The sequence below is a fragment of the Pteropus alecto genome, unplaced genomic scaffold (assembly GCF_000325575.1).
Source record: "Pteropus alecto unplaced genomic scaffold, ASM32557v1 scaffold24, whole genome shotgun sequence".
Classification (NCBI taxonomy): domain Eukaryota; kingdom Metazoa; phylum Chordata; class Mammalia; order Chiroptera; family Pteropodidae; genus Pteropus; species Pteropus alecto.
In genome coordinates this window covers 4421952-4449349 of record NW_006439192.1, presented here as the reverse complement: position 1 = coordinate 4449349, position 27398 = coordinate 4421952, and the positions used below count along the sequence as shown (strand labels likewise).

General features: G+C 33.2%; 1 protein-coding gene and 1 pseudogene across 11 annotated transcripts in view; one reads left to right on the top strand and one right to left on the bottom strand.

Moving 5' to 3' along the window:
- The window catches only part of NSD3 (nuclear receptor binding SET domain protein 3), a 93169-nt gene that overhangs the window by 64120 nt on the left and 1651 nt on the right, over positions 1–27398 (bottom strand). For 5 of the 11 annotated variants that reach the window (XM_025049970.1, XM_025049973.1, XM_025049972.1 and 2 more), the window contains exon 1: positions 450–1203. In XM_025049970.1, the coding sequence (XP_024905738.1) occupies positions 450–1124 (675 nt within the window). In that variant the 5' untranslated portion in view covers positions 1125–1203. Of the gene's footprint in view, positions 1–449; positions 1204–15722; positions 15823–17730; positions 17868–27398 lie in introns of those variants that run through there. The other 6 variants (XM_015592874.2, XM_006916300.3, XM_015592877.2 and 3 more) reach the window with 4 other exon arrangements.
- On the top strand, positions 21567–21685 carry LOC112483504 (annotated as a pseudogene).

Sequence of the window (27398 nt, the reverse complement as noted above, 5' to 3'; positions counted from 1 at the left end):
TATATGAATACTAATTCTTAGTTTAATAAAAAGAGTTCCTCTATTACTTCAGGTTATTCTGTAGCAAACACACTAGTAGTGTTACATCTAAGCTCTACTGGCAAAAGTTGGTCTAAAATACTAATAAAAAAGATATAATTATATTCTTTGTCCATCTTTAGAGACAAGTTTATTAATAGCAAGTAAAGTGAAGATATTATTCAAAGAAACATAGGAAGCAAGATTCTTAGTGCCAGGTTTTAAAAATATTGCTTCATTCTAATGATATCCATTCATTTATTCAACAAATATTTATTCAGCACCTGTTATAATATCCAAAGCTCCTTGTTAGGGATTAGAAGAAGTTACCAGAAATATTTATATTTCAAGAGATAAAAACTGAATAATCTCTAAGACTTCCAGTAAATGTGAAATATTACAGAATTTTTCAAAAAGATGTTTCAACTTACACTTTGTTCCTCTGGTTCTAATTTGGGGATTTTGTGTGACTTGCGCTCTTCAGATCTAGATGAGTCATGCTTGCTACTTTTTTTCCTTTTTTCTTTTCTGCTTTCATGCTTTGACTTGGTGTGCTCACTTGCCTGTACTTCATTTAAAAGGTCTCCACAAAGGGAAGACTCAAACAATTCCCTGCCATTCTGGATAGTTTTGGTTATTTTTAGTTTAATTTCAGGTGAGCCAGTCTTCTTTGGAATCACAGTTTGTGGTACCGAAGGAGGTGGTGGTAGCTGTGGAGGAGAAGGTTTTTCCAGAATTTCATGTGGTCTTGTGTTTGGAATTTCTGAATGGTAATAGTCAGTGGGGCTAAAGTTTCTAACTGCACCAAAGCCATTGGCTGACCCATTGGGATACTGGTTATATGACTGGTATTTGGTTTGAGTTTCATACATGCTGATTGAAGGTGGATAGCCATTTGTGAGTGGAGGAAGATCTTCTGTTGTAGGTGGGTACTGAAAGCCTTGTTGCAAGGTAGCTTCGTATGGTGTATGGCCACCATCTTCAACAATGTCACTGTTGTTATCAAAGGCATCCTCCTGACGAATGTTGGCGGAGTCAATGAGTTGAGGTGGTTGCTGAATTGTGTTTCCCATGATCCCTTGCATGAAAGAGAAAGAGAAATCCATTGTTCTGCTCCAGCATCCTTAACTTTCCCTTTCTTTCATCGGGCCTAAAGTTTTAAAAGAGGAAATTAAAAGGTGTTAATATCCTCACAGGCTAGAAGCTAATCATAGGGACGTAATCAACAAAATCCAGAATATGAGACTTTCTGAAAAAGGATTAAACTAAAATATTCTGAAGTCAATTTTCATATACATATATGCGCAGACACTAAATATTTTTAAAACATGTACCTAATATAATTCTGACACAAGGCAAATACTTTTTATCTTAAATGCTTATATGTTTGAAACTCTTAATTACTTTTACAATAACTTTAGTAACAAATTTTATCCTCTTTGTAAACACACAAAGTAGTCTTGACATTCCTTTCTGTTTACCAAGTTGAGATTTTAATTCTAAGGTTAAATCTAAATATTTGCAATATAAGCAGTGTCCTAATAACATATAAATTAAGTTCCATAAAGCTTCCTTTAAATCATCCATATTCTGTCCAGTGGTTCTTTTTATTATCACAAAAATAATAAAATCTTATTGCAAGTATTTTAAATACAAAAGTAAAAATGCCTATTGCTCTCCCCCTCCATCATTCCCATTCTTCTCTGTCATGAATAACGACTATAAACTCTTCATTGGATATTCTCCTAAATCTTTCTCTATAAATTTACATGTAAAACTTTAAAAATAAGGTTTTTATTATAAGTGGTGACTCGCTTATTCAACTTAATATATCCTAGATATCTTTCTACATCAACATGTATAGATCATTTTCATATACACTTCATTCTTTAAATGGTTGCACAGTAAACAACTATGGTATCTACCATAATGTATTTAACCATTTGTGTACTGACAGTCATTTAGTTGTTCACAACTGTTTGATATTATAAACAGCTCTACAGAAAATCTTCTTGAAACTATATATTTGTGCATATATGTACTCCTAGGCAACAGATTGAAAATCTGATAGCTACTACAAAACTGTTCTATTGGCTGTACTACAGCAATTTACATTTGTACCAATAGCATGTGAAGATATCTGCTTCTTTATACTCTTGCCAGTATCTAGTAGTTTTTAACCAGTGATATAACTAGTAGAATCATTTGGGGGAACTTTAAGAAATGCGTATGTTAAGGTTTATGATTCAATAAATATGGGTGAGGCCTAGAGCATGAGTATTTTTAAGACCACGTTCCAGCTGATTCTGATGCATACTCTTGTTTGAGTCATTGAATAGTAATCTTTGCATTATAGTCATGCATTATACTCTTACAATTATTGCACCTCCTCCAGAAGGTGTCTAAAGATGCCCACGTTATGTAAGAATGTTATAATATAGATAAGCATCTGTTAGAAAATGGTCTAAGACCACTCTGCTTTGTCGTAAGGTTTGACGAGCACACATCTCAAGACAGTATTAATGGGCAGTCCAGTTACTATTTTGATTACCCTGTAAACATTTCTTCTAGAAAGCTCTAAGGCAGAGAGGATTTCACTACTGTATGAAGTCTGATGAACTGATTGTAGCTGCATGGAATACTGTTAAAAAAGGATTCTGAGGCTACAGCTCAGTTCAATTCTATGACCTATTAACAGTGATTACCATCTTGGTTCTAGTAATAAGGGAAGTAACCCAAAAGAGCAAACGGAAGAGGGGGGAAAAAGCTGACAACACACTTTTCAAGGTGTATCCAATTAAACAGCTGCTGTTTATTCTGCTGTTAGCAAATGGAAAGAAGTTTAGAAGTTCTGTAACTGCAAACAAATGCATACAAGAGCATACAGGAAATCAACTGCCCAAAAGTGGAATGGAGGGTGGGAAGTGTCAGAGGGCACTCTCATTTCTTAGCATCTACTCTGGGCCACGCATTTTATACATTATCTCATTTAATCCTCATAACAACTCTGTAAAATATTGTGACTCCTGGTTCATAGGTAAAAGAAACTGAATTTCAGAGGGATTATGTGGCTTGTTTAAACCACAAGCAAAGGGGGCAGAATTAGGATGTGAATCTAAGCATGTCTAAATCTAAAGCCCATGATTTTTACCACTATACTACTTCCACTTCCCTCAGCTATAAGTTTCCAGAGAATTCATTTCTTTTGTGCATGTACTTTGTTCCTCTGTCATTGCCAAAATAACAACTATTCTATGATAACCACCACTAACACTGAAAACATGCCTATTATATGCCAGGAACCATTCTAAATGCTTTACATACAATAGTACATTTAATCCTCCCAACAACCTTCAGGTAGATATTAATATTAGTTCCCATTATGATAGGGAAATAGAGGCACAGAGAGGTTAAATAACTTGCTCAAATGGCACAAAGCTAGTCCTTAATTGACAGAGCTGAGATTCTATCAAGGTAGTCTAGTTTCAGAGTCTGTGATCCTAACCAGCATACTATGTTGATGTTAGAAATCATTTCTTTATAAATAGTTTAAGAATTGAAACATTATCCTAACTTGACCCTTTGCAAAAATGTATAGGTCACAGACACAAGAAGGGTGGGTATGCTTTAAAATTCGGTAAATACACATGATGCAACTATACAGGTGGAATTCAAAAGTTCTTCAAACTTTCAACTTGAAGGCAAGTTAAATACTGACATTTGACAAGATGCTATCTGTGGTTTTGGTTTGCATACCTGTCATATACAAGATCAGCTTCCAGATTAGTATCCCAAGTTATAGTCTGCAGAGGTAAACTGAATCTCAAAATGAGGAAAGAGACAAATCCAAAATGTGAAAGATTCTCTCAGACAATTGGCCCGAGTTCTTCAAAAAACTTAATGTTATAAATCAAAGGTAGAAAGACTATCCTAGATTTTAAAAGATAGATTTAGACAACCTAATTCAATGCATGAACTTGGATTAAATTCTGGATTTAAACACACACCCATATGTTAAAAATTTATTTTGGAGAAAATGGAATTTTAAATATGGACTGGTATTAAACAATGGAGCTATTAATTTCCAAGGGTATTATAATAGTGTTCTGTTTACGTAAGAGAATGTCCTTATTCTTAGAAGAGCTATGCTGAAATATTAAAGTATCACAGGATCCACAACTTTCAAATGGTTTAGGATTTTAAAAGTACATACACTTGGTAGTAAAACAAAGGAGGCAAAGTGTTAACAACTGGCTAATCCAGGTGTAATATTCTTTTAATTTTCCTAAAAGATTGAAAATTTCAAAAGTAAAAAGTTGGAAAAATAAATAATTTGGCTAGGATTTAGAATAAGCCTTGAAAAGAAAAAGCTATAGCTTCTTAAAGTGGTAACACTTGTATTAAATCTTGACACCATATTCTGACCAAATAAGCAAAATGGTCCACATGGTCATATTTTCTAGAAAGTCTAAGCATGAATAGAGTGATATTTTTTCATATTATCCCTCCAAATAATAATGTAGTCAAGTAAGCAGTTTTGATCATTTAAAAAAAAAAAAGATATTTTAAGACCATAACTAAATCCCTACATAGTGATTTTTATAAATATTGGAGTACGGCAGCCAGCCTCCAAACAGCAGACATAATGGTTAAGACCTTATTAACTACCAAGTACCCAGATCCAAGGCTTAGCTATGTGACTTTAGGCAACTTAATCTCCCTAAATTTCAGTTTCCTTATCAAGTAACTATGTGAATACTTACAATTGCCTGTCTACCTCATGTTGTTGTGAGAGTTAAAGAGTTAAGCCATGAGCAGTACTTCAGACAGTGCCTGGAATATGGAGCTCAATATCTGTTAGCTATTATTATCATTCAATGCAATGTTGGGCACCAGGACTTGTGAAAAACTTGATCTCTGACTTAAAGGCATTTAGAGTGTATACTAGACTAGATAAGCTTTTATGGACAAGACTCATAAAGTAATAGTGAACACTGTGAAACAGAAGGTAGACTAAGAATTAAACTGTTACCATTATAACAAACTTTTGAGAAGTACAATTCACTAACGAGGCAAGGAAGCATTTGGACCATGAAAGACAGGCAGGATATAGAAGTTAGGTGTTATTGAACCTCATATTTTATAACCACCCAGTGCAGGCCACCAAAAATTCTCACACCTTTGTACTTAAAAAATCCCTGATAAAGATGGTATGTTTTAATTTTTTTGTATTACTAAATAGTAATAATAATGACTAACATTTGAAGACTTACTATATAGGATAGTCAATACTATCCTAAATGCTTCACATGTGTTATATTATTTTAATCCTCATAACACATCTTTGAGGAAATACTATCACTACCACAATTTTACAAATGGAAAATGAAGTCCAGCATGATTAAGTAACTTGCCCTTAGTCAGACATCTTGTAAATGGAGGATTCAAACATAGCCACTCTGTTCCACAGCACTGGCTCTATATTCACACTCTATACTTCACACTTCTCCAGTACCCCTCCTCAGAGTTAATTTGGTGAGACACTAAATAATGACATTAGTCTTCCACCCATTCTAATATGTAATTCCAAGTAAATGAAACCACCACAGGCAAACGATTTATGATAAATTCTACCTCTGACCAATGTTTCTAGGCTTTAAGATAAAAATAATCAATAAATACCTTTTCTCTTAATTTTGAAGCTGTCTACAGTTTTAAAGGAAAAAAGGTGAAAATTATTAACTAAAGCTTTAAGGCTCTTATTTATTTACCAACTTATTCATGAGGGGAGCGATAACAGAAGTTTATAAAAACCTTAAGTCAAATCTTAGACATGGAATTAAGAAAAAAAAGAAAGCAGGTCACATGATTCAGATGAACAGCTTGAAATTATAAATATCAATTAAGTATTCATGATGTGTTTCATGTATAGTTTAAGCCACTTTAACAAATTCTTAAAATGAACAATTCTCTTTGGTACATCATACATATTTCTGGATTCTATTTTATAGAATTACATCTATGCTGTACACACTTATTTTTCTAACTTTAACATCAGTCTCTTCTCAAGAGAAAACTATATCTTATTATATATCAAAATTCCTTATTGATATCATTATTCAGGCTTTTGGGGATCGGATATGGTTCTAATATATCATATAAATTGCCTATTTGTTTTGAGACCCATCCTCCCCTTAAATAATTCCTAGGTTACTTAATTTGTAAATCTAATCACAAAACTTTCCTTATTAAAATCTTTCAATGATTCGTAGAGAAAGTCAAAGCAACTTGGCCCACAGAGCACATAAGGCCCTCTAGACAAGGTCTCTACATACGTCTCAAGTCACTTCTGTACACCAGTAACGTTAAATTACTGGGAATTACTATACACACTACGATTTCACACCACTGTCTTTACTAATGTTATCTCCTATGTCTAATATGCCCTTTTACATTTTCTTTTTCACTTGACTTTTAACCACCTTTTGAGCTGAAAAAGTCGTCTCCAAGAAGTAGTCATTTAAGCTCTAGGCTAGTCCCAGTTACTTTCCTCTGTGTTCCAAAGATATAATATGCATTCTGCTTAGAATTAATCAATCATGAAACAATGTTTATGTGATTTTCTTAAGAGCAGGAAGTAATTTTTTTCATCTATGTGCTCCAAGAACCCAAAGCGAAGGCTCAGAGAAGGGACTTAATGAATCTTTTAAACCGAACTATGTAAATTTAATAAAGTTATTACCTATAAATGTAATGCTTTAAAAAGCTGTTGAGAATCCTTCCATGGAGAGAGAATATAAACACAGTTATAGTCTCTTCTGGGAATGTTCTTGGAAATATCTGACTGACGACTGCTTACCTAGCCACTACTGAAATTCTCCTTAGCTAACCTTCCCTGCAAGGCTTACAGCACCAAGAGACTGGCATGAAATCAAATAAATTTCCAGGGTGAGTCTATTAACCCAACAGAAAACCAAAAAATATTTTTAAAACTCCAATATAAGCATATCTATTTACAATCCTAGTGTTACTAATACCGTAAATCTGAAATTCAGAATGTGAAAGCTCTCAAAATATAATGTTCATAGTCACAGTTAATTGAATTGGAATGAACATCAATCTTTATTTTCCAAACCTACTCTAGTAATTATAATCAATCACACTAAAATGCCAAGCATACTTGGTATATCAATATTAGAATTCCTACAGCTAAAGAAAAATAGAATATGTCATCTCCACAACACAGAGGAAGAGGGTGGTCTTCCTTTCCCACAGGATAAACAAGAAATCCAGATGTTTCTTTATGTGAATTGTTGCAAGGAACATTTCTCAAGGTTTATGATAAATCCACAGTCTGTATGTGTTTCTATAGTAACAGGAATAGAGTGCATGCAGACAGTCTGCAGTAATGAACCAGCTATGCTAGTTCTTGAAAACCTGGCGTTTTTACTGTTTGGAGATTTCTGTGGCGAAATATTATTTAAAAAATTTTTTGAAACATAATGTTGAAAAATTAGAGGTTCATTTTGTTTTAAAGCAAAAAAATATCTAAATTCAGTATATAAAGGCAAGATTAAGTATATACTCTGAGGTGTAACAAGATAAAACTATCGAATATATTAATATGCTGATTTCTAACTGATCACTTAATGTTTGAAAATCAGATCCTATATTAAAACAAGTTTAATACATACACACAGACACTCCCCCCCAAAAATTTTTCAACTATGACTCATATTTAATGATGGAATATGAAGATGTCTCGATGACAGCATCAAGGGAGATTTTCATTTTTTCTCCCAAATCTACACAAAGAAAAAAAAACAGAAGTTAATTTTTAAAAAATAAGGTCTATTATTTTTAGTATATAGGTTTGCAAGAATGAAACCAGAGACTTTATAAAGTAAAAACTTGAAAAAGCATGCTTAATCTATAGGAAGACCACTTAAGTCTCCTAATGCCAGGGCTTTAAAAGATTCCATTCTTTTTGGTTCTGTGTTGTGTTCACATTTAAACCTAATTATATGATCAGAGTGGTCTGTATTGCCCACTTTGGCTTTCATAATTTAAAAATTATTTAATTGTTAGTAATGTACTAATAACAGTATACTGTAAAAAAAGAATATAAGTATGTTGTTCTATTTTATTATACCTATTTTAAAACTAAGGCTTTCATCCTTTATGGGAGTAAGTAGCCAAGAAATCAAGAAAAGGCTGAGACTTGGAAGGGCAGCAATGGAAGAATTAGGAAAGATCACCAAGAGCAGTGATGCATCATCAGAGACCAAGGCTAAGATGATCCATACCTTTGTATTCCCAATCACTATGTATGAAAACAAAAGCTGGATAGTGAAGAAGGCTAATAGGAAAAAAATTGATTCATTTGAAATACGGTGTTGGAGGACAGCTCTACAGATAGCTGGGACCACCAGAAAGATGAATAAGTGGGTCCTAGAGCAAATTAAGCCTGAAAGATCCCTAGAGGCAAAAATGACAAAACTGAAGCTGTCCTACTTCAGGCACATCATTAGAAGGCAGGGTTCTTTGGAAAATACAATAGTGCTGGGAAAAATAGAAGGCAGCAGGAAAAAAGGAAGACAAATTTGAGGTGGACTGACTCGATAAAAGAAGCCACAGATACGCGTCTACAGGAGCTGAGCAAGGCTGTTCAGGACAGGACACTGTGAGCATCACTCATTCACTGGGTCACCAGGAGTTGGAGCTCATTCAATGGAGTGGAGATGAGTATCTTTAAGGAGCCCAAACACACACCTTTAAAAACTAGCAAATACAAACTGCTATTAAGTATGAACAGGATGCAAATTACACTAAAAACCAATATTCTGTCATTGCAAGCCTTTCTACATTTTAACGTCACACTCAAAATATTCAGAGGTGAAGGTGGGGGTTATGGAAAAAAAAAATCAATCACTTCATTCTAAGAACTTGATCACACCTCTACAGAACCAAAAAGGAAATGAACAACAGTGTTTACCTTTTATTCACTAAAAGCAGCTAGAATTGATAGCATCTAATCTAGCTCTGTTACAGACAAAAAGCAATAACTAAATTTAATACAGTGACTACACAACCTAAGCCAATCTTTCAAACAAAATGGATCCTGCTTGGAAATTTTTGTCAAGGAAATACAAACAAAATTACAAATGGAGGCGGTTGTTTCATTTGTCTTTAGATGATCTTATACTTTGAGTGAACAAAAACCATATCAGATTATAAGAGTTACTATTTTATCCACAAACAAAAGAAAGTACTTTAATGGCATCCAAGTGTTATGCCATTAAGAAGCTAATTATTTCTGACTAAAATTTGTGCATTTTCTCCCAATTTGTTAAATTCCCATAGTAATGCAAATGATTGGACTTTTGAGACTTTGAGGTCGTTATATAATGATATTAACTCTAGAGGTACTTAACAAATGTTTAGTTTCCTTATAATTTTAATGAAAACTTGAGGTTGTCAAAATTATGAGGTTTGAAAAGACTGCTGGTCAAACTTCTGAATCATTTTTAAGGAAGTTTATGACATTTTGGTTGAGGCTAACTCTTTGAAAGGTTAGTGCTCTGATTTAGGGGAAAACATTTTGTTTTTTCTAAACTATTTTTCAGCAATTATACTAATAAGATATCAATTCTCCAAATGACACAAAGGACTTACAGTATTTTAGTATGTTAAATAAATGTTCTATATTAGTAAACCTTATCTGGATATCTTGTTAAAGGTACTTTCCGAGATAGCCTTTTATAAAGAACTCTAAGCTGCTGACTAATTTCTGGGTTAAAATGGAAAATCTGCTTGTTTTAAATAATAATTCAGGAGAGAATATATTCCCTTCATACTTTCACATGATTTTACTCACTTATCCACCAAAACATAAAGCAAATATAATTTTTATACAATTACTGACAATGTGCATCTAAATCAATGTTCTCCCTTTGTCTATATATAATAAACTCTAGATGTATGAACAGAAGATACCCTTCTAGAACAGCATTTGCTATATGACATTTGCTCATTAAGCAACTAAGCAAAAGCATAAGATTAACCACTCTCCAATTAATGGAGAAATAAAATGTGAACTTGATGCTTAAATAATAAAAACAAAGCAGAAAAAATATTGGTGATATCTGTTCTTCTTTCTCCCCACTAAGGCACAGTATTTTTGTCATACTTTCTTAAAGACACACTAATATTCCTACCGAAAGCTAATCTATCAATTTTACTCAGTTCAATCTATTTCCCACTTGCTCCAAGAACACTTGCCGGCAGCACTTGCGGCTGCAGTGTTTACCCAGAGATAACTCACAGATTACAGTCCCAACCTTACCCCCAAAGTTTGCCATAAAATATCTTGCTTTTACTATTATTTTTACATCACTCTAGTATATTGATAGTCTTTGGATACAAATGACATCATTCTATTTATAGCATTCTGTTTTTAGCAGTGGTATTTCTATTTACAAAATATAGTAATTCTTGATGGTCAAAAATGTCAAATCCTAGAGAACATTACATTTTTATGCATGGTGTTAAATTAATGCTGGCAGTGAGTGGCACTTTTTTTTCTAAATGTGAAAAGGGTTAAATAAGAACGTACTCATAAAAGGCTACATATTGTATGATTCTGTTTATATGAAGTGTCCAGGATAGGAAAAGCTGTAAAGAAAATTACAGGTTGCCAGGGGCTGGGATGAAGGAGAAATGAAGGGTGACTGCTAATAGGTATGGGATCTCTTTTGGGAGTGATGAAAATGTTCTGGAATTAGTGGTGACAACGCTCAACCTTGTGACTATACTAAAAACCACAGAACAGTACACATTAAAAGGGTGATTTGTATGGTATGTGAATTACATCTTTTAAAAAATGCTCCAAAAGAAATCAAGAAAACATTTACCTATGCTTCTTAACAATAAAGTCTAAAATATCCATTCAAAGAATTACTGGTTTCTACACACACATTAAATGTGCTTAAAATAAAATGCTTTACATTCATTAAGCTACGGTTAATTAAAATATGAAGTACTGGCAAAGGGACAATGGAATAGAATAAAATCTGTTTTCACAGACCCAAACCTATATGGGAATTTAGCATATAACAGGAGAAGCACTGCAGATTAGAGGAAAGGACAGAAAATTCAAAGAATGGTAATGGAAAAAATGGCTTATCTATATAGAAAAAAAAATTAGATCCTTACCATATAGTATACGACTCCAGGTGGATTAAAGACCAAATATAAAAAGTAAAACTTAAAAACTTTTAAGAAAAATCAAAAATATAAAACAGGAGTAGATCTTTATGAATTTAAGGTGGGGAAAGATTTCTTAAACAATACATAAAGAGTACAACACATAAAGGAAATGATTGATAAAATCATTAAAAACTATATGCCAAAAGACAACAGTGAAAAGACAAGTCCCCACACTGGGAAAAGATAAATGCAATGCATAAAACTAAGCTGGGTTCCACCCTCCAATTCTCTTCCAAATCTTCCCAGTTTTTGCTATGTTCATTGGCTCTGCCTTATTTCTCATCTGGATAAGAGCAATAGCTCTCAAACTGCTCTTCCTGCTTCCAAAGTTGCCCATCTCCAATTTCCTCTCTAGAGCACTGACAATACTTAAAAACAGAAACAAACAAACAAACAAAAAAACCCCTCAAATCTAATAACCCCCCATGGCTCTCCATGCTTTCGGATAAAAATCCAAAAAACAGAAGACCTTTCTTGATTTGGCCCCTGCCTACTTGTTCAGCCTCCTCTCCTGCTGCTTCAGCTTTCCCACCTTGCCCCGCACCAGTCTAGCATGTCCTCTCTTATCAACCACTCATCCTTATGATTCTATTCAGATGTGTTAACATATTCCAAGAAGCTTTTCCAAACCACCCCTTAAACATCACACACCCTCTGAAGCCAGGTCTAATACCCTCTTCTTCTGGCATAGTATCTACCTATACTCTACCATAGCACTTTACAGTAGTAGAGGACCATCCTGACCTAAAGTAAGGGGGGGGGGGTGTGTATCTGTGTAAGTGTACATGATCTCAAAACATTTGTGTAAGAAATAATAGTAAAATACTTTATTACATCAATTCTGGATACCAGTTGCTGTCTGTTAATTGCCATCTGTAGGCTCAGACAATGTTGGGCCAAGGTCATGCCAGCTCCTGCTTCCTTCCCATTCTGCTGCTGCTACAATGGGAATGAGACCAAAAGTTACAGCCAGGTTTTACCACCCCAACCTGTACAGGCTTCTCTAATAAAATAAATACTTATTGAGCATTTACAATTTACCAGACACTAGGCTAAGCAGTTAAGTTACAGGGATGAAAATATAGACATGGTTCCTGCAATCACACAGTTATATTATTACTGGAAACAGAAAAGCAATAAGGGAAAAGTGCAGGAGATGAGGTTCAGAAATTTTTCCTGGTAAGATTCATTTATCCATTTCATATCGAGTATCTATATTATGTTTAGTCCTGAGGACTAGAGATAAAAGATGAGCAAAAGAGAGTCCCTGCTGACATGGAGGGACAAGTAGCCTGGATGACAAAGAAAACATCCAGGTTGAAAAGCTAGTGGATGTGAGAACAGAGAGAGGATGCAGGGGAGTCAGACATTTCCAAGCTTAGGAAACAAAAAGTCCTAACCCGTGGGGAGGGAGAGGAGTACCTTCACTATATTAACCATTAACTTAAAAGGGTTTCAGTTAAGAACTTTCTTGGGTTCTCAATATCACAGCTTCCAAATGGTCTAGATTAGAAGGGCCTATCTTGATATGCTACAAAACCAAATTACAAGCATTTGTAATTTGAAATGAAAGCACACTACATTAATTCAGGGAAATAAAAAATTAGATACCAGAGAAAATGGAAAGACTTGAAGTTTATGTTGAGGATATGGGACTACTTCATCTCTGAATCCCCAGGCCAACTAGAGTGCCTGGCACATTATCAGTAAATAAATCAACTGTAAACAAAGGGGAGTATTAAGGGGCCACAGGATTGGATTAACAATTAAGATATTTTAATATAAACTAATAACCATTAAGTAATTAGTATTATTTAAATGCCACAGGCTATTTGTTAATAGCATGCAGTTAGAAAGGACTGTAGAGATTTGCTTTTTTCCTTCCTAAGAAAGGTCATCAGTAAAGTTAGAAAGTATCTGCACTATGATTATTTATATGTTCAACACAAAACTAAATTAGCAGCAGATTGAAAACACAAAACAAAATTTGCCACAATTATTTTTAAACTTTTCAAAAGTTTAGTATGTAACCTTATATTTTATCAAGTAATCTTTTCATTAGAATTAAATTAGAAGATATTTTATTAAGTACTAGAAATAGAGTATAAACACATCACACAAAGAAGTCACTGGCAGACAAGAAACTGTTCCCCAGGAAACTTTAAACACTTACATAACCACATTTAATATGAAAGTCACTACCGTGAATCTAATAGTTCTATAGGCACATATAAACTATTAATGTATTAGGGCTCTTATTTTCCAAAAACAGTAGGTACATTATGAAGTGAAGCTTTGCCTTTTGTTTCAGTGTGTAAAAACTGCAGTCACTACTAATGGAATTAAAAGAAACTGTCACAACATTATCACTCTTAAGCATAACACATGATAAATAAGAATCTGGAACTCTAATAAAATAACTTCCCTTTTTCTGAATCATTTATAGACTAATGCAAAACCTGTATTAAACACAAAATCAATTTATATTAGAATGCTAAGCTATATTTGAGGCATCTCTGAATAACTTCAGGGTTCAGAGAACTGCCAAATGTGTTCAGATGTCGGAAGTTTATATTTATCTTCCATTTCCAAAGCAAAGGGTAGCAGTGCCTTCTTCAGTAATGGAAAAACCACCAACCAACCAACTAAATTACAAAACTAGTTCATTTCCAGCAAAGGTACTGGGTATTTTTGCTATTAGGTATACAGCTTATTGCTGTATACCTAATCCCCTAGTACAGTAATTGAACGAAAAAGGCTGCTAAATGAATATAAGGATGGCTGAAGACAAAAGGAAATTTTAACTGTTCTACTAAATTTTCATTTCTAACCAAGTAATGAATATAGAAGAAAATATAGTTTGGCTGTCAAAAGCACAGCCCAAAATCACAGCACAGTATTTGCCATAACAGAACTTCAACTTCATAATCTTAAATTTCAACGTATCTTTTTTTGAAAACCTCATCTAACTGCGGTTATATTAATCTCTAAAATTACTAACATTTCCCAAGAGCATAATATGAGCTACCAAATCAAATTTGGTCTTCAGTATCTGGACTTTATATAACTCATTGATGAAGAAGTGATCCAAAATTCAAATACATGACTGAAAATTAGACTAAGAAGGCAATACATTTACTGATGAGTTCACACTCTTAAACGAGTTTTTCCAGCCTCAGCACTACAAACATTTTAGGCCTAATAATTTGTTATGGGGGGCTGCCACATGTGGGCTAAGATGTTTAGCAGCATCCTGGCCTCTACCCACTAGATGCCACTGGTACCACCTGCCAGTAATAACAATCAAAATGTCTCCAGACATTGGCAAATGTCTCCTTGGAGGGCAAAATCATCCCAGGGTTGGGAACCACTGCCCTAAAAGGATGTTTGCTAAAATGTAAATGTTGACTATCTTTGAATGGAATTATGGATGAGTTCTATTCTTTTTGCTTTGCCTTTTGCTTCTCTATATATTCTACAATGAACATATGAAATTTTTTCAAAAGAAAATTTACAACTCATTAATTACAGACCAAGGAAATACTCATATTTTTTCAGTTTGTATCCTATTTTTAATGACAAATATACACAGATGATTTCCTGAATATGAAATATTTTTGACTATTCAAAATGTTAAAACTACAAAAACTCAGAATAGATCCAGATTTTAATCTATATAACAATCTCTCTGAAAATTTCAAATAAAAAATGTTTTAAAGAAATTTCAAATAAAACAAAATTATTTATTTATTTATTTCCCCTCCTCTTTAATTCCCTCCCCTCCACTTCCACCCCTGACCTATGGATGTTGCTGTTTCCCCCTTAAGAACTGGATCTCTGAAGGCGGGGCGTCTCCTCCCACATGCTCACTGCGTGCACACCCACCGGGGCCTGGCACACCCAGGGTATGGTCCGTGGCTCCAGCTGGGGCGCAAATCCAGGACCTTCTGTGTGTAAAGCAGATGTGCTAACCACTACTCTATGGAGCCACCCCCAAAACAACAGTATTTATTCAGCACTTAAGATGGGATGTTCCAAGTACTCTACAAGTATTAGCTCATTTAAATCTCAGAAAAAAATTGGTAAAGTGGACACTATTATCTCCATTTTACAGTTAAGGAAACAGAAGAAAAGACAGGTTATGTGACTTGTCTAAGGTCACACAAATAATAAGTGGTAAAACCAGGAGTCAAACCCCAGTGGTCTTGCTTCATGACCTGCATTCTATTACATATTGTCACTGACCACTGAACCACTTTTCTGTCATATCTGTTTTAATTCAGAAAGGCAAGACACTGCTTCAAAAAAAAAAAAACAATCCCTATCACTACAACTAAAAAGCCAGTATCTTCAACTTGTGTAGAGGCTGTGATACAGAATAATGTTTTCCCACCAAATGCCCACATCCTAACCCTTAGAACCTGTGAATATGTTACCTTATGTGGCAAAAGAGACTTTGCAGATGTAATTAAGGATCTTGCAAACGGAGAGAGTATCCTAGATTATCCAAGTGGGCCCAGTGTAATCACAAGGATCCTTTTAAGTGAAAAAGGGAGGGAGAAGAGTCAGAGTCAGAGATTTGAAAATGTTATGCTGCTGGCTTTGAAAATAAAGGATGGGAACATAAGCCAATGAATGCAGCCTGCCTCTAGGAGCTGGAAAAGGTAAGGAAACAGACTCCCCTAAGGCCTCCATAAGGAATGCAGCCCTAACACCTTGATTTTAGCCCAGTGAGACCCATGTTGGACTTGACATCCAGAACTGCAAGACAATACATTTGTGTTGTTTTAAATTTTGTTTTGTTTAAACCACTAAATCTGACATCATTTGTTAGATGAGCAACAGAAAATACAGAGGCTTCTCTGAAAGCATTTCCAAACACACATTTTGTCTTCTTCAGTTCCACTAACATCCCTATAAAGCATACAAGAGGGAGGTGGGGAATTCTCTTAGATTCATTAATCTAAGTTTGGAGAACCTGAAACAGAAATATCACTTTAAAAAGTCTTACCCCATCACAACAAAAATAGTCCTATCTATGGATACAAACATGCTAATGTGACCTATAATTTGTCCCTGGACAGCCAGAAAAAGCCATTAGATTTTAATTGCTGGTAGAGTATTCCTGTCACCTTTTACATATACAGAAAAAAATGAAATGATTTCTTCCCATTTTGTTGGTAGAGTCACCACTGTTTTCTATGCTCCAGAGTTTTTTTCATTCTAGCCATATATGTGATACAAATAACAAAATGTCAGTAACGCTGTTACCATGCATGACATAATATGTTATGGGTCCTTTTATTACTAAAATACTTAGTGTATTTAAGACTTTCAATTTCTAACAACCAAAATCTGAGTCACATTGGATTTTGTGAATGATTTTCACAAAAACATGTAGGGGGAAGAAAATTTGCAGTGGTAAAAACAGCACTATGGTAAGAACCACTTTTCAAAATCTAATTATTTAAACATATAATAGTCATAGTTAAAAAAGAAAAGCCTCTTATAGCCACCCAAAAGAATTATATTAAGCCAATATTTTTTCTAATGAGTAACCTCTGTGGAAATTTATTTTGTAAAGGTAAATAATGTATAAGTTCCCTAAATAAAAAGGCTTTCATTCACATCTTAAAACACTGTTTAACTATTTAAGAATATGTATAGTAATAGATAAGTAAAAATAAAATCCTTTATACACTTACCATGTTGGCATTTGAAAATCAGAAATTAAATCACCTAATTTACTATAAGAGAATAGTTGATCTCCAACTACTCTCAGATAATTCAAACCAATGCCAGCCAAATATTGCTTATATCAGGGGTCCATAACCCCCAGGCCGCAGACCAGTATTGGTCCTACTGGGCCGCATAGCAGGAGGTGAGTGGCAGGCAGGTGAGCCAGTGAAGCTTCATCTGTATTTGCAGCCACTCCCCACCTCCACCCCAGATTATCAGACATTAGATTTTTATAGGAGCACCAGTCTCTGGTGTCAAAAAGTTTGGGGACCGCTGGCTTATATGACTTTAAGTGACTATGTCTGCTACACAGTGAGGTCCATTCATAGACATAAGTCAAAACAACACACTGGAAAATTAGGAATTGGCAATTCTTTCCATTCCAACCAATGGCATACAAATGACTTTAAGTAAACCCTTTAATCGCCAAGAGGTTAGGAAATGAGGCTGAATAATCAAAAACTGACCACAGAAATACTTTCTCACATTTTTGTCTTTTTTGTCAGTTTTATCATGTTTTAGGTGGACAGGATTTAGTTACTACATAAGTGTATGTCCAGACAAAAGTTTGTTTGCTTTTAAAAAAGAGTTCCCAGAGAAATGTTTCTATACAAAATCATTCTTAACTAGTCACCATAAATTACCCACACCAACACCGCCAAGTAAATAATTTTCTAAGTAAATAATCAAAAAGCTGAGTCTCACCTTGCCTATTCCCAGACTCCAAGTGGCATGTTATTCCAGATATATATCTTATTCCTCACAGAGTCCTTTTGTTTTGTTTTGTTTGTGACATGGTTCATTACTGAACACCAACTATGTACCAGACCCTGTTCTAGGTCCTGGGAAATCAAAGGAAATGAGATTCTGGTCTCATGGAGCTTAAATAAACAAGAAAATTTCAGATAGTGTTAAGCTACTAAAACAGGGTAATATGATACAGTGACTGGTAGGCTAGATTGTTATAAAAAGGACTAACAGAATCAAAACCAGAAATTAGTCTTATAGAAAGACTGGAGGAAAACAAGTGAAGAGGTGATCGATCATCAGGCACATCGAGTTCTCTTTGTTTCAGAGGCTTCTGAGGTATGGCTATAGCAAAAAGATTTAAATAATAGTTTAGTCAAGTATTCCATGTAATATAAAAGGCATAAGATTTAAATATTATTTAACCATAACTACTCCAAAATACTACAGAAATGAAATTGTTTCAGTCAGTAGTCTATGTAGTCTGTTAATAACTACATCGATTAAAAGAATTTTTAAAAATATTTTAGCTTTCAAATAACTATTACTAAGTTGTTTCCTGTGAATGAATCTACTAAAATAGTAAGCATTTTGGGAAAATGAGATTTAAAAAACTCAAACCCACAAAAACACAAATACAGTAATCACAAGAGCAATGAATGTGAAAATATGTCTACTACTTAATTCTTTCCCTTCACTAAGAATATCTAAATCTGTGCTAGCCACATGTGGCTATTTAATTTTGAGCCAATTAGAATTAAATAAAATAAAGTTTTAGTTCTCAGGCCCACTAGCCACATTCCAAGTATTCAATACCCACATGTGGCTAACGGCTACTATAATGAACGGCACAGACGCAGAGCATTTCCATCCCTGCAGATAATGTAAAAAAATTTTCAGATTTGATCTAAACATCCCCAAAAAGCTTGTAAAAATAAGGTTAATCAAACTTTTTAAAGAAATTGGTGAAAAGTATTCTGAAGCTAGAAGGAAATCACATAAAAAAGACAGAGTCAGATCAACCTGGGGACAAGCAAAAATGTACTCTGACATTGGTCTTACAGTCATGAGACTGTAAGTTCTGATTCTACCTCTAAGTTAGCTGCATGAATTTTGAAGAAATACATCTTTGGGATTTCATTTAAATCCTATAAGAGAAGTTAAATCAGGTGATCCAGATAACCTGAAATGACCTCAAAAAATGGGAAAGTAGGTTGTGATTCCTCCTAGTTATTAATATATATATATGCATGGTTTGGATTTGCATTCTGACAAGAATATATATGGTTTAAAAAATTAACTTTAATGTCTTACTTGCCATATTAACATTATTTAAAGATGTTCATTTTTGCAACAGCAAACAGTTACATGAAATTCACAACCAATACCTATTTACATAAATAAGATTTTAGGAGGTAAAATCAGTATGATGACCATATTTCTCTCTATAAAATTCTCTAAGTAAATAATCAAGGTGTGTTACAGAAGTGGCACATTGCCTTCTAATTTTTATTTTAAATATTTTTGAGTTTATGCTACTAATAATAGAGCACTACTATTTTTAAAAGCATAATTGTACTACTCCAAAATTTGTTTAACTCTGGAGTGTTGTCTCCCAAAATATTTTCTGAAACTTTCACTTAAAAATCTTCTACTAAAAATGTGTTAAGAGAAAGATAATGGTCAAAGACATTAAAATATCCTATATTAGGAAGTGACCTGCATGAAATGAACCACGATTATGAAATATAAAAACAAACAAAACTGTATCTTATTTCATTTAACCAGAAACCCTATCACTAAATACCATCATACAATTTTCACTTGCCTATGATTCCATTAAGTTATACAACATTTTAGGTTGCTTTGTAGTTCTTATTTTTTCCTGGCTAAACCAAATTACTATTGAACTGCCTTGTATCAATACGAAACTTACTAATAAAACATATTATTTCCTTTATCTATTTGGTTTAACTTCAGCTGTCTTCTCTTTGTTCTTGACCACACCTGTCAACAACAGACATGGTGTTACCACTTGAAGAAAATTTACATTATTTTCCAATCTCTTACATCAAGGGTACTAGCTCATACTGAAAATTATTACAAACTAAGTAATTTATATCAGTCATCGTGTTCCATGCACTATGAAATCTAGTAAACTAACAAATTCATCCACATATTTTCCTACCTCTTTCCCCAACAAACTTTTAAACTATAATGGTTTCTAAGATTGGTTTTGCAAATGTTCAAATTTTACTTTCTTGCCCCTTGTATTCTCCATTCCCCATAGCAAGATATAAAGAGAATGCATTACAGAAATGACATGTAGTTTTTAAAGTATTAAGCACTTTAAAATAATAATTTACTAAGTTTATCTTTCCTATAAAAAAGACCAGTTTTTTTTGTTAATCAGGTTTATCACTTTAGCATTTTAGGTTCAATTATATTAAACATTTCGTTTTCAAATAAGCAGTAAAAGTTAGAACAAAAGTTAACTTCATACTCTATATTCAAAATTTACATTATCACCTATTGCTTAATCTGAACGCTAAGTATTGGTGAAGCTATAGTCATCATGCTGTTACAACAACAGTGGAAGTAAATTTAGACTGGAAAGTTAACTTCATGTTCATACTTGTACCAGTATGAATATGACCAACTGAGAAACATCCACATAACCCAAAGATTCCGATGAAGCATTAGTTAACATTCAACTTTTAATTTCTATAAAAGTGAGTTTAGGCCAAATGACTTTCTTTTTCATCCATTAAACATGCAACTAAAAATTAGTTCATTTTGCATGCGTTATTTTTCTTATATTAAAAAAAGTCATTTATTATCAGCTATATGCCTAGTATAGTTCTAGGCACACTCTTGCACTTCTAATTTGGATCCCCATAACTCTAAAAAGTAGTCATTTTCATCTCTACTTCAGAGTTAAGCACACTGAGCTTCAGTGGTAAAAGGTACAATGGGGATAGGAACTGTTTCCTTGACTCTTGCCCTACACGCCACTGAGTTAAAAAAAAGAGAGAGAGATGTTTTGTTAAATGGCTTAAAGCAAACAGAACTGTCCAGGTGAAGGTCAGTTAGAGCAAAGCAAACCTCTCTTAAAAAGACAACTGTACTTTCTATAGAAGGACAAGTTTGCTACAGTTAATTATATAGGTTTAACATTTCTATAAACTAAGAACATTATTTAACATTTTCTAAACTAAGATATTTCTAAATAAAATCTGTATGAAAAGAAACATTTTAAATCACATGCAACACTCTCAATAAAGGCATCTTCACTAGACAGCAGAATGATTTTATAATTTAAAAAATCTATTTCATAAGCTTAAACTTTGTCAGGTTTTCTTAACATAGGAAATATGAACAACTTTTCATGACTCTAAAATCTCACTCATAAATGGATATAAAGTATAAATATCTCAGTCAGTCATATCTCAATAAAGGGGAAATAAAAAATTTAAAACTAAATGATAGTGATTATAAAGTATACATTACACAAGTATATATCACACAAACTGTGTGTTCTTGTATTTTGTACTGCACTTGAAAAACCAAGAACAACTGCAATTTTTAAAAGCAAAGCCTTTCGGATACTGCTGGGAGTTTAAACTGGTTCAAACCTTTCTGGAAAAGTTCTAAAATCGATTGCGATGATGGTTGCACAATTCTGTGAATATACTAAAAACCACTGTATTGGGTACTCCAAATGGGTAAATTGTATGGTATGTGAATTATTTCTCAATAAAACTGTGATTGAAAAAAAAAAAAAAAACTTTCTGGTCTACAGCCATGCAACCCTAAACATGCCGGATCTCATTTGATCTCAGAAGCTAAGTAGGGTCAAGCCTGGTTAGTACTTGGATGGGGGACCACCTAGGAAGACCAGGTGCTGTAGGCATTTAAAAAAAAATACTTTCTGGAGAACAAATTGGAAATGTTTCAAAAGCTTCTGAAATGTTCATATGTTTTAAGTAATTCTACTTTCATAAATTTACTGTAATAAAATAATCATAGTTTTTTAAAATGTATAAAGATGTTCATCAAATTATAATATCCCCAAGTTGCAAACTGCCTAAAATGCCATCGATAGAATAGTAAACAGATATAGCATACCCTTACAATGCAATCTATGTCAATTTTAAAAATCACATTCTCAAAAAAATTATTTCACAATAAAGCATTATAAAATATTAATATACGATTCTAATTTATAAAAGATATATATATACACATAAGAAAAAACACTAAGATTACAGAACAAAATGTTAGCAGTAGTTATACTTCCATTTGGTACAATTTCAGGTGATTTTAATCTTTATATCTTACTGGTTTTCAATTTCCCTTCAATTAACAATCCTTTCATAATTTAACATAATTAATGTTATTTTTAAACAAGTGGTCACTTTGGAAAGTTCGATTTTCCATTAAAAAATAAAAACAGGGCCATCAGCATTTCTTAAGAGTAGTATGTATGTATGTATATGTATGTATATGTGTGCAATACCTAACCTCAATATCTCAGTACCTTAACTAATTCTGTCGCCCAATAAAATACATTCTAATAATCGAGGCTTAATTTACAGGTGATAATGATACAGAAACCATGAGAGGAACAAAAGCATATTAACTCTATACACAAAGCCAAACTACCTAATTTAGACTTTTAAAATAATATCAAATCATGTTTGCGTCCACATTTAGGAAAACTCAACATCCTTGCAAGGGAAAAATTAGCAAAAATATATATTTAACTATCAGCCAGAATAAAAAGAAATATCATTCTATTGCATTGTGGAAAGCAATTCAAGGATACAGTAAACCACAGCAAAAATCCAACATAAAATATTATATTCTAATGTTATTTGGATCCTGCTGAGATCATAAAGGAGGCAGCTTAAAGTGACAAAATTATAATAACCAAAAAAAGGCTTTAAATTTATATATACAGAGGTGTTATAAAAATGTTTCTCAAAGTCTATACTGCAGTTTTATGCAAACAGACTCTATTCAGCAGGTGGCGGGTGGGGGAATTTTTCAACTTTTTCTGCAATCAAAATCCTTGAAAGTCAACATTTAACCTTTCCAAACAATTTTCTTACCGCCCCCCCCACCCCCGCCAAAAGGCTAGAAAGCCAGGGAAGCACACAATCAAGTGAGTTTCTTCAGTTTCAAAAGAAAATTGGTTCACCTACGGAAAAGGTAAGAATCAAGGGGCACCAAGGATGAAGAGTCAAACATAGATTGTCACTACTGATTACTTCTCAGGTTAATATTTTTTGAATGGTTACTTTAACGTGAAACCAAGAGTCAAACTAGTTTTTGTAAAATAAGATACTTAGGTTAGGAGATTATTAGTGCAGGCAAATTTGACATGTTCTAAGCAAAAGTCTAAAAGTTTAGAGTTTGCACATTAATCTAAAACCAAATCATTGAATCCTATCAAAAAATGCAAAATTAACGATCTGTGAATAAACACTTTGTATAAAAAGGCATGATTCTTGTAGGATTCAGTATCTTTTGTTTCACATTTGTTAATTAAGCACCAAGATTTCAAATCACTCTACACTAAATGTTAGGAAGTTGTTCTTTTCTGATTGTCCAGATAACCTTTTGATAATATTAAGAACTGGTCATTTAGTTTCCACATTTGCTGACTCCTTATGGTTACTAATTTTTTAATTACTTTTCAGCCTACTTGTATCCCTAAACTCCAAGTACCAACAAGGCAATATCAGCTAAACCAATGGGGCTATCTCTGTAGCCTTTCTTAAAAAGGCTTATAAAAGAGTGGTCACAACATGATGTTCACTTTCTAATTATTTGTTTATATTGTACATGTAGGTTTTATGCTCTTTGTCATGTTTCACAACTAAAACTTTTAGGATGCTTATTTTTAAAGTTTTTGGGTTTGTTTTTTTTAAATGTAGAGCTTTCTTAAGACTCCATGGCTAAGAGATGTTAGTATCATAAGACTCAAAAGATAAAATACTGTCTTGACTGTGGCCAAAATGTCACTGGGTAAGCCTCCATGTGACACTTTATTTTCTTCTTAATCTCAAATCAGTTTGATAACTAAACTTTGTCTTACTCACAAAATCCCAGGAAGCCACAGATTTCTTAAATTTAAAAAAATCTACTTATACGTCAGGAAGCTTGTATATAAATTATACCAAAGGAAAAGCATGTCCTATGGTAGTAAAATTCTTTATTACATTAAAAATTAATGTTTAATTACCTACTAAAATAAGAATAATGTAGGCTATAAAGAAAAAGTCAAGAAATACACACCCATATATTTTTTTTAATTTTCTAAAATTAAACTACATTAAATAATTTTTGTGCTTTCCAACTTCACATTAAAAAAAAACTTCACATTATTGTGTGGGAATTCTATCCAATGTCTCAGAATGTGTAACATAAGTGCAAGGTATTATTAGATAATAATATTCATATATTTCTGTGATTAAAATGGAAACTGTATGAATATAAAAATTTTCATTTTCCTATTCACTTTCTCAATATAGCCCTAAATCTAGATGAAAAAGCGACCCTAGTAAGAAAAAGTTATCTCTGCAGATAAGTCAATGACACAAATCCACATCTAAAATTTAAAAATAAGCCAAAATTCCTTTTTCAAAAAGCTTTTCAAATTCAAAATCTTGTCAATAAACAGATGTACCTTAGGAGTAACAACACACATCCATGTCGTAAAAAACTGAACATTCTCTAAATTGACAAAATTTAAAATGCCCTTTATCTTCCTTTCATGCCACACTGTAGAGACACAAGTGCTTAAAAGTACTTATTAAGTACTTAGCAAGGTCAACAATACAAAACCAAAAACAAAACTCTGCAAGCTTTGAAAAAAATGCATTAAGTAGTCATAGTATAACCAGTTACTTAAATTTACTATTTATAATATTTATAAAAAGGTTAGCTTGCAGAAATAAAGCTTACCATTCACTGAAAACTCAAATGCTGGGCATGATTAATAACAAAGGAATAAATCACCTTAGTTGCTCTTTCAAATATAACAGACTATTTTTTTTTTTTAACTGAAAACTGCATTGCATTAAGAAGCAGATTTTATGGATAACAAATTCTAAACCTTTTTAAAGCTTTAATAATTTTAACTTTTTTAACGGTCTAAAAGAGACTATTTTTTTGTTTTAAAAAAAACCCAACGAGTAAGTATCCATGGTAACTTATTTTCCTCTTGATAGACAAAAATAATCTAAAATAATCAATGGCGCCTGCTAAGATTTTTTTAAACTTGTTTTCAATTAGGCATTTTTAGCTCATTTTAAAAAAATTACCAGTGTCTCAGTTTTCTTTCCAAGTTGTTTTCCATGATCATGATGGACCTCTTATTTTTTCATTTCATTGTTGTCTTATTTCATTGATAATTTTATTAAAATAGGAAAACTTCTGCCCCAAACCACTTCATTCATTACCCAAAACACAAACTTTGAAATATTTCGGCAATTCATTTATGCATGCAAAAATAGTGTGTGCATATGTTACATGCACAACATAGTGAACAAAGTATGAAAAAATAGAACCAATCCTTTGCCTCGCTTGCAACTTAATCCACTTGCATTCATTATACTAAACATGCCTAACTTTGAGTATTCCCCTTCACCTTGAACTTTCACAGAAAGCTCAAACACTTTCATAATAATGAAGTGATGTGATGTGATGTGGTGTAAAGAGCCAGGTAACAGGTTTGTCACTTACGCCTTGGACTTCTCTAGGCCTAAGTTTTCTCTCTCGTAAAATAAAGCAGTTGGACTCTATCTCTTCTATGTAAATAGGCTGTTAGGTCTTTTGATCCAGATTCTATAATTTAAAAAGACCTGGGTTCAAATACTGGCTTTGCTATTTACCGGCTGTGTGATGTTAAGCTACTTAACCTCAATTTCCCCCTCTGTAAAAAGGAGTTACCAGTACTAACCACATACAACTGTTGTGAGGATAAAAGGAAATCATGCATGTAAAATACTCAGCATAGCACATCATAAAAAGACAACTATTAGAAGCTATAAGCATGATCATTATCAATGTTATTATAAACTCTAGAAACTGAGTGTACTTATAATCAGATTTGACAATTCACTCCAGAATGACCAATCTCAAAGGTAACCAACCAATTTCCCTTACCCAAAACTCACTGTATTTGATCAGCATACGAATATATTTAACTTAAGGTCAAAAAAAAAAAAAAAAAGCTATCACAGGCAGCAGGTAGGCTGATGGATATGGTAGAGCAAAGTCTAGGTTTTAGTTAAATATCATCTAACTAGAATATCCTTCTTCATGATACGAATACCTATCCAAGGAGCTAGAATACTCATGACAGCTGGACAAGGGACCCTGATCATTATGAATTGCTGAATACATGGGAATACACATTTTTTTGGTAATTAAAGTTTCCAAAGTGAGTTTTTCATTTAAAGATACGATTTCTCATTTTCCCAAAAATGTATGGTACTGATAGTTCAAACACATAATCTACAATTTAATTACAAATAACATGTCAAATGAGTGGAGATATAAAAATTAATTCTCCATAAAAGTAAATTCCAAAAAAGCTTACTTGAATGGCTTTCTGAATGGAACTTTTCTTCACAAAATTTTCAAAGATTCTGGCTGAATATGATCAAATCAAAATATTCCAAGTTGTAAATCTGGCCTTTATATTAAAAGTACTGATGAAGTACCACACTAACAATATTCAATTTAATTTTTTCAAAAGACCAAGAACACATCCTAAACTTCTATATAATAACTGAAAAGATGTTGCATTCAGATTAAATCAATATGCAGTACAACTGGTTTGAGTCCAACAAATTATAATTTTAACAAGCTTTCCTGGTATTAGAGAAGTTTCAATATCAATATGATGGATTAAAGTTTAGATTACCCCAATTACAATTATAAAACAAGAGGTCACGTACATTTAATCCTTTTTAATACGAAAATAAGAGGCTCCAGTTATTATCTACTGTAAATTTGTCAGAATTCAAACCTTTAAACCGCCCAAAAACTTGAGAATAGTAACTATTTTAAGTCACATAGTAGTTATATTTGAATACATTAAAGAGTTACTGTAGCTTTCCTAAGTGACCTGATGTTCCCACCAAAAAAAAAAAACAAAAAAACGGCACCTCAATGAGGCTCTAAGAACTGCATGCCTACTTCACAGATCATTGCAGTGTGCTTAATTGGCATTTGTAGATTGCATTGAGCAAGCTACATGAAAGAGAAGGGACGGAGGAGACACAATTTATAAAAAAAGGAAACACTTAACACACCCCTCACCTATATGCAAGAGCTATCAGAAACACCATTTAAAAATACTACACACCTTTGTAATTTTCTAACATTCAAGCAGATAATCTATGACAAGCATATCTTCCTATCCTTTCTCTGCCCCACAGTGCTTTGCCAAGAGCACAAGCCCAAGTAAAATAACCGATGCAATTTCCTTGTTTACTTAAAGAATTGTAGAAAACATGTTGACTGCTTCAGAGACCTCTGAAACAAATGAATATTAAAAAGACTTCATGGTAATGTTTGAAAAAAGAGTGGTAGTGATTCCTTCAGCTAGT